The 15,091-nt window shown below is 45.1% G+C and overlaps 2 protein-coding genes across 5 annotated transcripts in view; both read left to right on the forward strand.

Moving 5' to 3' along the window:
• st3gal5 (ST3 beta-galactoside alpha-2,3-sialyltransferase 5) overlaps positions 1–2,935 on the forward strand; it is a 39,832-nt gene extending 36,897 nt beyond the window's left edge. For all 3 annotated transcript variants that reach the window (XM_034093625.2, XM_034093626.2, XM_034093627.2), the window contains one exon: positions 1,574–2,935. In XM_034093625.2, coding sequence (XP_033949516.1) covers positions 1,574–1,831 — 258 coding nt within the window. In that variant the 3' untranslated portion in view covers positions 1,832–2,935. The remainder of the gene's footprint in view (positions 1–1,573) is intronic.
• An 830-nt stretch (positions 2,936–3,765) lies between these two features.
• Positions 3,766–15,091, forward strand: part of LOC117453830 (long-chain-fatty-acid--CoA ligase 1-like) — a 47,372-nt gene continuing 36,046 nt past the window's right edge. For both annotated transcript variants that reach the window (XM_034092837.1, XM_034092834.1), the window contains exon 1: positions 3,766–3,828. The gene's annotated coding sequence lies outside the window, so the exon portion shown is untranslated. The remainder of the gene's footprint in view (positions 3,829–15,091) is intronic.

Here is a 15,091-nt window from a genome sequence, read left to right on the forward strand (position 1 = left end):
ACACCTCCTCCATACCCATATTTGTGGAAACTGGGCATGGCCTCCGATGTACAGGACTGGACATGACCAGACATATTCTATGGCTATGGCATAAGACACACCTTCCCATGTTTGTGTAAAAAGGACATGACCCCTACTCTGCAGGACTGCAAAATATTATTCTCGGCTATGACATAACCACCTTTTTGGGGCCTCAATGTATTTCTCCTTAAGTCAGGAGCCCCCCCTCCCTGTGTACTGCTGTGAGGGGAGAGGGAAGAAACTGTCTCTCCCTTATCAGTGAAACCCATAAACCATATACACACTCAACTTAACAAACCACTTGTGTTTTGTTTATACTGTAAATATAGAAAATCATAAAATATGAAGCATTTTCATTGTGGGTTATACAAGAATATATTTGATTATAACTAACTTTCGTTTTAATTATTCAACCTGATCTCAACAAAAGGGAAGACCAAAAAGCATAATAGTCATAACAGTCAAACCAATTCGTCGACACACTTTTAAACGAGGAGTAGTTTTTTATTTTCCTGCAGATGAAACATTACGTCCTCTAACTTCCTCTGCATTGAACCTGTTCTGTGTTTGGTCTTGCATCACTAATCTATTGTGGTTTAGTACCCTAAATATAATCCATTTCAAAATGAGACCAAACTGTTCGACACATTTCACTTGTGGTCTGAAAACGGTGGCTTTTTCTTTTAGCTTAGCTTGTTGCTAGGAATGCCTTTTCTGTTACTGAAATTGTTGTGGATCTCGTGTGCCCCCTACTGGTTGGCTAAAAGAAGATAGAGTTCAGCAGTCAATGGTGGTATAAGCTCACAAAATATTGGTTTATTGATCTAGTAGTATGTGAGAATAGCTACCGCCAGACACACAGATATATAGGGGTGAATCATTTGGAAAACATAACTAATTGCAATTATTTTGACTAATATTGCAGTTGCACATATCAGAAACAATCAGAATACTTGTATTTATCTGCGAGGAAATTGGGTTTGAATGAAGAATGAAATAAATTAAAAGATAATTATATAAACATAAGAAATTAAAGAAACAATGTGTGATCAAATAGAATAATTTATATAAACATAAGAAGTAAAATAAATAACATGTGAAAAAATAAAGATATTTTTGTCACCATAAGAAGTAAATCAAATGTCCAATAAACGCTAAAATAAATAGAAATAAAATATTAAAAATAAACTAATAATTTGCGATTACAAGATAAAATAAAGTAACAAATATTTATACAAACATAAGAAGTTAATACAAAATTGAATGAAAAAACGATATCAGTATGATGAGGGAATGTATATTCTTTAAACAATATCCACATTATCATTAAGAAATATACTAAAATGATCATAAAGTAAGCTGATATGCTTACTCATTTCCTGGTTTAGGACTCATTCCTGCTATTGGGATTTTAAAGTTTATAAAATGTTGATTAATTGTGTGGCCCTGCAGATATACACTCATAGAAACGCGTGAAAAATAACATGGTGGTTTTCTGTCATGACAATATTGTTAATTCCTTTTTAATTTTGAATCTTTTTTCTTGCTGCAGAATGTGCCCACCATGGGGGTATCTGCACTGAACTTGGCCAGCCTGCTGTGTGACGAGGTGAGCCTGGCAGGCTTCGGCTACAACCTCTCCCAGCAGGGGGCGCCGCTGCACTACTTCGATCAGCTGCCCATGAGCGCCATGCTGCGGCAGACCACTCACAACGTGGACCGGGAGACCCAGCTCCTCCAGAAGCTCGTCAGGGAGGGGGCCATCACCGACCTGACTGGGGGGGTACACTGCTCCTTCTGCCCCAGCTGAACACTTTTCACCTAGAAACGTGTGAGAAGCCAGGAAGAAAATTATATTTAGGTGAGAAAAACTTGAAAAATGGGAATAAATCTAGTCTTATATGTGAATGTGTCATTAAGTGCTTTATACAGAAGCCCTGAGAGGCAAATAAGAAAACAAATGTAGTTACACATTTTCTTCGTCCGATCTTAATTGTGTTTATGACTTGATAACCTGAAGAAAAAAGGTATGGTTAAAAAATTCTTTCTTAAAAAAATAATTAGGGAATTTGTTAGAAAAAAAGGTTTTGCCAGAATGACCGTATCTAAACTAAAATAATTCAGTTTCTTAATTGCCTTTTTCGGGCTTCCGTAGCTCGAAGAACAAAAGTCACTGTAAATGAGAGCCTTCTGAAAACATCAGTCTTGTTGTTATGATACTCTTAATGCATGGACAACTCACGCACATTTGGAATTAAGAAGGTTTCAATATGTATTACTACTGTCTTATTTTTGTCATAATAGTTCTCTAAGTACTCTGAGATCAAATGATTCTATCAAAGCATCTTCCACAGAGTTTAATGTGGTACATTGCATTTTAAGGAGGTAAAGCTTATTATGTGTTCATGGTGACACTTTAACACATAGATCTGTATTCATAGTTACAGTTTACTTTTTGAAGGGGTTGAACAAATGTGAATTAACTATATTTATCAGCACATCAACAACATTACACTATAAATTAGCAACTATACAATTCCTTTGTTGGTTCTGTCTGTGGTTTTATTTAGGAGTTGAAATGTTTTACACCTGCATTTAAATTGTATTCTACTTATGTGTGCACTGGAAACATTCCTTTAATTTATGTTGTCACTATTCTGTTCTTACTTTGTCTCATTTTGAAAGACCTTGTCATTTCGTATGTCTTCATTTATTGAATAGACACATCTCATATAGCTCAAATCTGGAACAGTTAATAAAAAAAAGAAACTGTACATATTAAAAACAATCTAAATGTCACTGTAAATGTTCACATATAGTTCTTTTTTTATACGAAATGTTCTGTTATTATCAGTCTTAATTTATTGTTTTGTTTTTACACCTTGTTATTATTAAAATATACATATGGTGTTAATGCATAATTGAGTGATTCATTTGCATGTTAATGATTATTCACTGATTTTCTTAAAATTACAAATAATGAAATGTCCTTTTTGTATGTTCCATTCAGTTGAATGCACTACCAGTATCCATGGTAACAGCTTCAATTGCTCTACACTTCAAATGTGTAATAAGCAATTGATGTACTTTTCAAAGTGTAAAGGTTAGTTTCTGGTTAAATATGACTTCTCAGCCACTCTAAATCAGAGTGTGACTTTTACATTACATTACATTGCATTTAGCTGACGCTTTTATCCAAAGCGACTAAGATAAGTACATTCGACCAGGAAGACACAACCTTGAAGAAAACAGAATCATATAAGGACATCAGGTTTCATAGAGCCAATCATTTCAAGTGCTGTGGACTTCCTGCCCCAGAGTCAACAGGAAACACTATGACCTTCAATTACTGGTTATTACACAACACAAGTTGCATCGTGTCATGCAGTCATGCAATAAGTGATTTTTTTAAAGTTAGTCTATATTTTAAAGATATAATACGTATTTTTAAAGATACCATCTTAAACATGATACTATGTTCGACTCTACTTTACATGTATTATGACCGGAAATAAGCCAATTTTCCCTTTCAAATTAAGAGTCCTAAAAACCATCCACAATCGCTACAATATGAAAAGATAATCTAGAAATACAACAGTTGTATCAAAGTAGACTTCAGAATATTTCTAATGAAATATTATTTAAAAATAAACTCGTTTACTGTAGCCCTTTCATAATTTACTGTTGAGAAAGTTATGGACTTATTTTATTTTGAAACATTCGGCCCGGAAATTGTATATTTTTTAAACAGTCTAGCTGCGCGTGGTCAGAATGGAACAAGAAGCCGGGGAGATGAGCTGCTAACAGGTGGGAAGTCCCTCAATAAGCTACTTAATGTTGGTGTATTAATACTATTAATTAAAATGTGTTTACAATTGTGTATACCACATGTTTTACAGAAATGTACACGTGTAACATAAGAAACATGCATTGAATGGTATTGAAAGTCAAGTTGGGTCTTCTGCTCAGAGTAATGACAGTTTGTTGTCAATGAAAAGAGGGTTTAACTTAAAGTTTAAGTGCTGCTCGCGACGCCTGGCTTTACTTCACTATGTACTCAATATACTTTTTAAGGACTCTGTACAAGTTGTCTCCCTGGTTGACTTTACATGCCATTGTAACGGTGCCACAGTGACCTTTCAGTTCTGTCACTACTGTCAGAAGGTTACGCTGGAGTAGACTTTGGCAGGGAGAAGTGAACGTTGTGTGTTCCGAAAGTTAGCACAAGAGTGTTAAATGTACAGGGAAGTTTAATGATTCATTGAAGTTTAAAGTCCGACGGGAGAGAGATTATCGCACATGAACGACACTGACTGTTCACTTTGAATATGTTCTCATGTATGGCAGTATTAAGGTAAAAATAATATTGTGTATTAACGTTAGGCAGGGGGACAGAGACTGTAAATATCACTACAGGGTTTAGTGGCACATTGCAGGTTTTGAGGTGAAAGGTGACTGGTCTCTGATTGGCTGGCTGTCATGAACCCACCCTAATTTCATTGGTTCCTTGTTACCCATCCCCCCCTCTCTGCCTCTCTTTATCGCTTGCGGCGCTTGTTATAAACACCGTGGCGCTCAGGCTGCTAGAAGAAAGCGGATCAAGCGCTTCACTAAAACCTCAGGCATGCATTGCAGAAAGAAGTGCATACATTAATACTGTATGGAACATATTGATCTTGCACCTTCTCCATTTCACGTCATGGTAGATACTAGGGCTGCTCAATTAATCGTATTTTAATTGCAATTACGATTTTGGCTTGCAACGATTATGAAAACAACATAATCGAAATAAAACGATTATTTATTTTATTTTATTTATAATTACTTTTTTTATTCGTTTTTCAGTTGAATTATACTTAAAGTTCAGGGTAATCAACTGTTAAAACATACTGTTGTGGTGATTGACATTATTCACCCACGGATCTATGGGTTGGGGTATTGTTCCGCACGGACATTTTAGTGAGCCGGACATCCTGTTTCCGCCGGTCTTCGCTTCCCGGGCATGAAGTTGTTTACATGTGTGTTCAGATGCTAAATAAAGCTCTAGCTTGTAACTTTGATACCCCGACTCCCGTATCTCGGCACTACATTGGTGACCAAGTCTCGTTGAAGGATCCGAGACTGAACCGAGCATAGCAAGTAACACCGTTTTTTTCAAACTGCCAGAGTTTTGGGAGACATGGTTCGCTCAGGCGGAGGCTTAGTTCGCCCTCCGCGGAGTGACTGACGACACAGCACGATATTTTCACGTCGTTTCGGCGCTGGGGAGCTCCACTGCGACCCGGACGGTGGGCTTTATTACATCTCCTCCTGCCCATGATAAATATGCAGCGTTCAAGGCTTTCCTGCTAAAGACTTTCGAGCTGTCACGGTCGGAACGGGCCCGACGCCTGCTCGCCCGGTAGTGGCCGCGAGTGTGGGCACATCCAACTGGCTCCTGTTCATCAGGGACACCCTCTCTGGTCGCAGACTCCTTTGTGACACAGGAGCCCAGCGGAGCGTCCTGCAGGCTACCGTGGAGGAGGCCGTCAGTCGAGGCCACGGCCCACCTTTAACGTCCGCTAACGACACCCCTATTCGCACCTATGGCACAAAGACAGTGGACCTGTGCTTCGAGGGTCAGCGGTTTAAGTAGGATTTCGTCACGGCTGACATCTCCTTCGCCCTCCTCGGCGCAGACTTCCTGTGCGCTCACGGACTGCTGGTGGACGTCAAGAACAGCCACCTGGTGGACGCACTGACGTTTGCCTCGTTCACGTGTACCCGCGGTGAGGCGTCATTCAGCGGGCTCTCCAGCTCACTCTAACAGGGCGACAAGTTCCAGCACCTTCTCAGTGAGTTTCCCGACTTGACGCAACCCACCTTTTCTGCTGCCACTACCAAACACGGGGTAGAGCACCACATTGACACTGAAGGCCCCCCTGTCTACGCTAGGGCCCGGCGGCTCAACCCTGACATGCTGGCAGTCGCCAAGTCGGAGTTCGTCAACATGGAGCGTCTGGGCATCATCCGCCGCTCAGACAGCCCTTGGGCTTCGCCACTTCACATGGTCCCTAAATCAGCCGGTGGCTGGCGACCGTATGGTGACTACCGCCGCCTTAACGACGCCACTACCCGGTCCCTCACATCCAGGACTTCTCTGCACACCCTCGCGGGCAAGCTGGTTTTCTCCAAGGTGGATCTGGTGCGGGGCTACCTCCAGGTTCCGGTGCACCCCTCGGACGTCCCCAAAACTGCGGTAATTACGCCGTTTGGGCTTTTCGAGTTCCTGCGTATGCCGTTTGGACTTAAGAACGCAGCTCAGTCCTTTCAGCGGCTGATGGATTCAGCGCTCAGAGACATGCCATTCATCTTCGTCTATTTAGACGACATCCTGGTCGCCAGCTCCTCCTCCGAAGAGCACCAGGCACATCTCCGGGTCCTTTTCGCCAGGCTCAACCAACACGGCCTGATTATTAACCTGGCGAAGTGTCAGTTCGGGTTGTCCTCCATCCATTTCCTCGGACACCTCATCAGCAAGGATGGGGCCGCCCCCCTCCCGTCGAAAGTGGAGGCCGTGTCTGCCTTTCCACGACCGCCTACAGCTCGGGCGCTCCGAGAGTTCCTCGGGATGGTGACGTTGTATCACCGGTTCATCCGCCGGGCAGCCCACACCATGCGCCGCTGTACGAGGCCCTCAGGGACAAGTCCCCCGGCCAGGCCATAGACTGGACGGCTGAAAAGGAGGTCGCTTTCAACGCCACCAAAGCCGCCCTGAGCGAAGCCGACATGTTGGCTCACCCGTCACACAGGGCCCCCATCGCTATCACCACCGACGCGTCTGAGTACGCAGTGGGCGCGGTGCATGAACAATGGGTCGATGGCGCCTGGCAACCGCTCGCCTTTTTCAGCCGCCAGTTGACTCCCAGGGAGCCAGTGTGCGAAAAAGTACACGTCCCACCGTCCGGGACGTGTTATTTACAATATCGGAAAAGTAGATCTTTCAATTGACTTGTCCGGCGGACAAGTGACGTTTTTCGGCCTGATTTATTGACAAATTATTGATACATTCAGTTTACAAAAGGCAGAACTCATTCGCAAATTGTACGTGTCCGCCATTGTTCGTTTAGAAGTGTTAGTTTCGGTTCTGCTTGTAGATTCCTAAGGAAATGCATCTCGCCGTTTTCTGTACAGTTAGACGGGGGTGGGGCGGGGCGGAGCGGGCGGGAAGTGTACCACAGTGGCAGGGTTGGGAAGCAAAACTCGGTTCCGAGTAGGAACAAATAACAATTGTCCGGTACCGGGATTAATAAGAGTTGTGAGGACAGGAGGCGAGGCCGAGCCCCGAGGACTGCAGCTCTCTCTCTCTATGCTCCGTATCAGCTGATCGCTGCATGGTGCAGCTCAGCGTCTCTCTCTCTCTCTCTCTCTCTCTTTCTACACACAGCAGATCCGCTGCCCGTTTAACAGCCTCATCTTTGTCAAACTTTCTTATGTTCCTTCTCTAACACGTAATGAAGGTTATTAAGCGTTTTAGCTCCTGTGTTGTTAATATTGACCACCATTTCCTTTATGAAGTGAAGCAGCCTCCCTGTCTGTGTCCTCGCGCTGTCCTCACATCCCCGGACCCCCAGACTCGGAGGAGCACAGGGATGTCAGTATTGTTTATGAAGCAGGGTATAGAAAGTACATTATTGAAATGAAAATAATATTATTTACTTTTACAAACAGTGAGCAGCTGGGCAGCTGCAGCATGTGTATTGCAGGATATGTGTAAGCGTGCAAGCGTCTTTGAGTTGGAGAAAAGCGCTAGGCCTATACTGTAGGCTATACATATAATGTATTATTATTATTAGGTTATGTCCTATGTGTTGGACATGTGTGGTTGGACTGTGTCTCACAGGCAGGTTGCAGTGTAACATCAGAGGACACTGGGCCAGTTGTACATTCTCAAACTGCACCACTTAGAACTAACTAAACAATGCAGAGATTATTTTTATATAATTGTATTCAATAACCGTAAGAAATTAAACAGTATGAAGTGATTTGTAAATAGGAATACAGATTTGACTTAATGTTTTCATAAATATATTTTTCTCCCAGTTTGACTTATTTTTACCCTCTCAAAGAAACCGGAATCGAGAACCGAAAATAACCGGAATCGAAAAGCAGAACCGGAATCGTTAAAATCCAAACGATACCCAACCCTATGTGTAATGCAGTAAAATCTTACCGCTCACTTACGTTGAGCGGTGTCGTAAAAACCGTGGGAAAATGTAAAATACGATGACGAAGAAGAAGATTCCAGTGGCCCCAATTTTTGTCCATTCTGGACAAGTGAAAAATGTATTCGGACAAGTAAATTGCCAAACTCACTTGTCCATGGACAAGTACTCTCTAAAAACCTTTTCTCACACTGGGAGCGCAAGTACAGCGCTTTCGACAGAGAACTCCTTGGTCTCTATTTGGCGGTTTGCCACTTCCGTTTCCTGCTGGAAAGCCGGGAGTTTGCGCCGTTCGTGGATCACAAGCCACTGACCTTCTGCATGTCCAAGGTGGCCGAGCCGTGGTCCGCCCGACAGCAATGCCAGCTTTCGTACATCTCCGAGTACACCACGGACATACGACACATCGCTGGCAAGGCTAACATGGTCGTGGACTGCCTCTCCAGAGCGGTCATCGGATCTGTGCAGCTGGGCCTCGATTACCTCCGCATGGGCGCTGACCAGGCCTCTGACCACAGGGTCCAGACCCTCAAGGTCTCAGTCACGGGATTACGCCTGGAGGAGGTCACGGTTGGTGACTCTGGCGCAAAGCCGCGGTGTGACGTCTCCACGGGCCAGCCTCGACCGCTGGTCCCTGCGGACAGGCGCCGACCCGTTTTTGAGGCGGTTCACAATCTTTCCCACCCCGGGTAGGAAGTCGTCCGTGAAGTTGTTGTTGCAGAAGTTCGTGTGGCAGGGGCTTAAGAAGGACGTGAGGTCCTGGGTCGACTCGTGCGTGGCCTGTCAACGGGCCAAAGTCCACCGCCATACTAGGGCCCCTTTTGAACTTTTTGCAGTTCCTGAGAGGAGGTTTGACCATGTCAATGTCGACCTCGTAGGTCCGCTTCCTCTCACGGTTTCACTTACCTGTTTACGATGGTGGACAGGACAACCCGCTGGCCAGAGGCCGTTCCCCCCTTGACGTCAGCTTCCGACGTCGCCCACGCTTTCATCGGCACGTGGGTGGCGTGCTTCGGGACCCCGTCTGACCTCTCATCTGACCACGGTTCTTAGTTCACCTCGGAGCTGTGGAACGCTGTTGCTGTGGGTTTGGGGGTCAAGCTGCACCGCACCACCGCATATCACCCCCAGGCTAATGGATTGTGTGAGCGGTTTCACCGGTCCATGAAGGCGTCACTGCGTGCCGGCTTGACAGACGGCAACTGGGTGGATAAGATCCCGTGGGTTATGCTCGGCCTCAGGTGTGCCCCCAAAGAAGACCTGCAGTCCTCGTCTGTGGAGCTTGTCTATGGCCAGACGCTACGGGTCCCTGGGGAATTCATTCCCACCGCCGCTGTGCCCTGGTCTGCGGCCGTGCAGTGCTCCTCCCTGCTGGAGACCGCTGGGACATTCACGCCCGTGCCCACGTCGCAGCACAGCAACCCAGCTTTCCGGGTGTCCCCCGGATTACGGTCGGCGGATTTCGTTTTTATTCTCCATGACGCCCACCGTGGTCCCCTGTGGCCCCCTTACGATGGTCCGTTCAGGGTCATACGTTACAGCAGGGGTGGGGAACCTTTTTCCTCTCAAGGGCCATTTCAATGTTTTCAACATCCTCCGAGGGCCGTACAAATGATTGACCTCTGCTTAAAAATACTAAAATCACAACCCATTCATTTAGCCTTTCTTTCATGCTGTGCAAAGAAAAAGCAACCTCTTAATCCAGATATCTTGCCATGACTCGCGCATGCATGCACGTGCACGGTTGTGGCATGACCACCAAAACAGAAAGATATGGACACTGGGTGGAAATGTATTTAGTTTCCGATCCATGTGAACATGATTTAAGTGGGGGGGTGGACCTAACCTCCTCTAGGGGGGTCCCTAGAGGAGGTTAGGTCCTGCTCCCCCGGGAAGATTTTTTTTTTAAATGTTGAAGTTAAAAGCATCAATCTGGTGCACTTTGAGAGCAACATTAGGAGATCTATGGATACATCTCTCAACATCCATATGAAACATAACTGTAAACAGATTTTCTTTTTCTTTATGGATATTTTACAAATCACTCCCCTTTCAAACTGTATTCTTGTTTATTAATAACAACTTTTTTTTACTGTCATATAGTATTTTATACCGGTTTAATTTATTCTCTTATTTTTTTATAACTATAATGATCATATAAAGATGTGCCTTTACCTCACTGGTTGGAGAAAAAGCTTCTTATATTCGTTAGCATAGCTAGCTAACCAGATGCTAATAACAACAAAGTTATTGACTATATGATCAGTATGACAGATCGCCACTGGGGCTTACAACTAAAGACACGGCCACGCAAAAACTGCAGCATGTGTACGGCTCCTTATGGGTACTGCAATTTTTTGGAAGTGCCGGAGCGGAGCTGCGTTCTGGTCGTTCTGGTGCTTTCCGTCAGAACTGCACCCCTGTCAGACGAGGACATATACCACGTGATGACACGTTAGGCTTGTGTTGTGTTCAAGGACCCTGACCTTCGCCAGGAAAAATAGGCACTCACTTGTTTAATTATTTTGCGGTCTAGATTTCTTTAATTTTTTTCTTTTTGCGTGTGTTTTAGAATTACAGTACGAGGAGGGCCACACCAAATGGATCTTCGACGGGCCGTATACGGCACGGGGGCAGAGAGGTTTCCCCACCACCTGCGTTACAGGACAAGGAGCCATGGTGGTGGACGTTGGTGGCCGGCCTGAGACTGTGTCCGTCTGATCGATATTAAGCCTGCTCCCTGTGGACGTTTTCCAGGCAGTTGGAGTTGGCTATGCCATCAGTCGGGCCGCCCTTCCCATGGCCCGCCCCCCGCACCCTGTGGGGATGCCCTTCGCACCCCTCTTTTGGCGCCCCTGCCCCTTCCCTCGCCTGTGGCCCCCACCCTCCTCGGCCCCTGTGGTCCGTACGCGCCGGGGGTCGGGTGGGTACTTCCTCCCAGGCACGAGGATTTTGACTATGGGTGAATACTGGGGGGGCTTGTGTGGTGATTGACCATTATTCACCACAGGTTCTATAGGGTGGGTATTGTTCCGCCACGGACATTTTAGTGAGCAGGACTACCTGTTTCCGCCGGTCTTCGCATCCCGGGCATGAAGTTGTTTACATGTGTGTTCAGAGATGCTAATAAAAGTCTAGCTGTAAACTTTGATACCACGCCTCCAACTCCCGTCTCGGCACTACACTGTTCAAATGTTTTTTTCTCAATACATTTATGTTTTCAAAGTAAATAATCGTTAATAGTTTATATAGATTATATAGATTGTTACTAGTTTAATAATCGTGATATCAATCATTGACCCAATAATCGAGATTATGATTTTTGCACATAGTCGAGCAGCCCTAGTAGATACATGTTACACCTTCTTTAGGAATTCTGAACTGTAATCAGCCTCACTCATTGGCCAATTTTTACAGAGAAGAAAGAAAGAAAATGTTAATAAAAAATTACAGTTAGCCTAAATTAGCATAATATTAAGTTGGCAATAAGTATAAAGTGGTATTTTTTGTTTGAATTGATCATAAAAGAAAACAAATTTGAAACTCTTTATTGGTTTTACCATATCGAGATCAGTGGATTTATGCCAATCCACTGAACAAATATTGACATTAGCATGAAAATGTATTCAGATCATTATTCAATTGACACATACAAATATTGAACAATCAAGATATAAGTGAAGTGATTCAGTGTCCTACCTCAGGTTTGCAATTTCCACATATTTCTTTAAGAGAGAATACCCTTCATCTGAACACACGGCCCCTCTACATCGCAGACCTGAATATGAAGCCATTCAAAGGCAGTAGTAGCTATACGGCGCATATAATTTGCCTGCTTGGTAATCCAGCCTTGCACTCTTGAGTAAATGCAACAGGACAACTCATCTTATATTTTCCTTTATCACCTAATCACTGAGTTTATCGAGTTAAGATAAGTTTAACACTTTTCATTAAGTTACAATTGACTGAACATCTTCAGTTTTGGATGGTAGCTAGACAAAACAAGCAATTTGAAGGAGCCCCCAGGGCTCTCGACTAACTTTTTTCCCCATCCTCCCGGAACCGTCCCGAAATACAATCTAAAACGTCCCGAAATTAATGTGGTAGTTTTTCTACATTATCATTAGTTAAAATCATTCAAAGTGACCTTTAACATAAATAAAACATCATACAAATCATTAGATGATAATTCATCAAACTTTTTATGAGTAAATCATTCAATCACATAAACAAAGGCCAATATATTTAAACAAACACCAAACGAGAAAATTACTCTAATATTGAATCCAATCAAGTCCCATCCAATTACAAAAAAATCCAACACTGTCCTGAAGACAGAACCGAGTAGTAACCACTAACCAGGATGACAGTCTGTACACAGTCAGGAGACCTTTACAAACGGCCCCGCCCCCTCGCACACAGACGGGAGAGAGAGTCTCGTCTGGATTGGAAAGCTCGAAAATACACATAGACGCATGTTGTAGTCTTATTGCATATTAGAACGGAGTCGGTGAAACTAAAACTGCGATATAATGTGTATTGTTAGGAGATTTGGTGGACCACTCGTCCGCTTTCTTAAATCTCCTCGCGTCCCTAAACAAGCTGTTATCTTACAGGAAGGAAATCCAGAGCATACAAGTAACCGTTAACAATAATCCACTTTAATGGTAATATACAATGCAATACAATCAAATACAGTACAAATTAAATACAGTTTATCTGTGGGATCCCATAGTTACCTGATATCAGGTGTGCAGCGAAAGCGAGAAGAGAGAGAAAGAGGCACACAGCGGGGTTCCGTCTAAATACTCGCTGACCAGAGGAGGAGTTATCTGCGCCTCCCTTCCAGACCAGTGATTGGCTGCCCAAATTATCAACAGCTCACATCTTAAGTTCCCCAATCCCAGTGGCTCAGCTTCATTATCACAGGGATAATTTCATTGGTTCCTTGTTACCCATCCCCCCCTCTCTGCCTCTCTTTATCGCTTGCGGCGCTTGTTATAAACACCGTGGCGCTCAGGCTGCTAGAAGAAAGCGGATCAAGCGCTTCACTAAAACCTCAGGCATGCATTGCAGAAAGAAGTGCATACATTAATACTGTATGGAACATATTGATCTTGCACCTTCTCCATTTCACGTCATGGTAGATACTAGGGCTGCTCAATTAATCGTATTTTAATTGCAATTACGATTTTGGCTTGCAACGATTATGAAAACAACATAATCGAAATAAAACGATTATTTATTTTATTTTATTTATAATTACTTTTTTTATTCGTTTTTCAGTTGAATTATACTTAAAGTTCAGGGTAATCAACTGTTAAAACATACTGTTGTGGTGATTGACATTATTCACCCACGGATCTATGGGTTGGGGTATTGTTCCGCACGGACATTTTAGTGAGCCGGACATCCTGTTTCCGCCGGTCTTCGCTTCCCGGGCATGAAGTTGTTTACATGTGTGTTCAGATGCTAAATAAAGCTCTAGCTTGTAACTTTGATACCCCGACTCCCGTATCTCGGCACTACATTGGTGACCAAGTCTCGTTGAAGGATCCGAGACTGAACCGAGCATAGCAAGTAACACCGTTTTTTTTCAAACTGCCAGAGTTTTGGGAGACATGGTTCGCTCAGGCGGAGGCTTAGTTCGCCCTCCGCGGAGTGACTGACGACACAGCACGATATTTTCACGTCGTTTCGGCGCTGGGGAGCTCCACTGCGACCCGGACGGTGGGCTTTATTACATCTCCTCCTGCCCATGATAAATATGCAGCGTTCAAGGCTTTCCTGCTAAAGACTTTCGAGCTGTCACGGTCGGAACGGGCCCGACGCCTGCTCGCCCGGTAGTGGCCGCGAGTGTGGGCACATCCAACTGGCTCCTGTTCATCAGGGACACCCTCTCTGGTCGCAGACTCCTTTGTGACACAGGAGCCCAGCGGAGCGTCCTGCAGGCTACCGTGGAGGAGGCCGTCAGTCGAGGCCACGGCCCCACCTTTAACGTCCGCTAACGACACCCCTATTCGCACCTATGGCACAAAGACAGTGGACCTGTGCTTCGAGGGTCAGCGGTTTTAAGTAGGATTTCGTCACGGCTGACATCTCCTTCGCCCTCCTCGGCGCAGACTTCCTGTGCGCTCACGGACTGCTGGTGGACGTCAAGAACAGCCACCTGGTGGACGCACTGACGTTTGCCTCGTTCACGTGTACCCGCGGTGAGGCGTCATTCAGCGGGCTCTCCAGCTCACTCTAACAGGGCGACAAGTTCCAGCACCTTCTCAGTGAGTTTCCCGACTTGACGCAACCCACCTTTTCTGCTGCCACTACCAAACACGGGGTAGAGCACCACATTGACACTGAAGGCCCCCCTGTCTACGCTAGGGCCCGGCGGCTCAACCCTGACATGCTGGCAGTCGCCAAGTCGGAGTTCGTCAACATGGAGCGTCTGGGCATCATCCGCCGCTCAGACAGCCCTTGGGCTTCGCCACTTCACATGGTCCCTAAATCAGCCGGTGGCTGGCGACCGTATGGTGACTACCGCCGCCTTAACGACGCCACTACCCGGTCCCTCACATCCAGGACTTCTCTGCACACCTCGCGGGCAAGCTGGTTTTCTCCAAGGTGGATCTGGTGCGGGGCTACCTCCAGGTTCCGGTGCACCCCTCGGACGTCCCCAAAACTGCGGTAATTACGCCGTTTGGGCTTTTCGAGTTCCTGCGTATGCCGTTTGGACTTAAGAACGCAGCTCAGTCCTTTCAGCGGCTGATGGATTCAGCGCTCAGAGACATGCCATTCATCTTCGTCTATTTAGACGACATCCTGGTCGCCAGCTCCTCCTCCGAAGAGCACCAGGCACATCTCCGGGTCCT

Source organism: Pseudochaenichthys georgianus, chromosome 10 (genome assembly GCF_902827115.2).
Source record: "Pseudochaenichthys georgianus chromosome 10, fPseGeo1.2, whole genome shotgun sequence".
NCBI lineage: Eukaryota > Metazoa > Chordata > Actinopteri > Perciformes > Channichthyidae > Pseudochaenichthys > Pseudochaenichthys georgianus.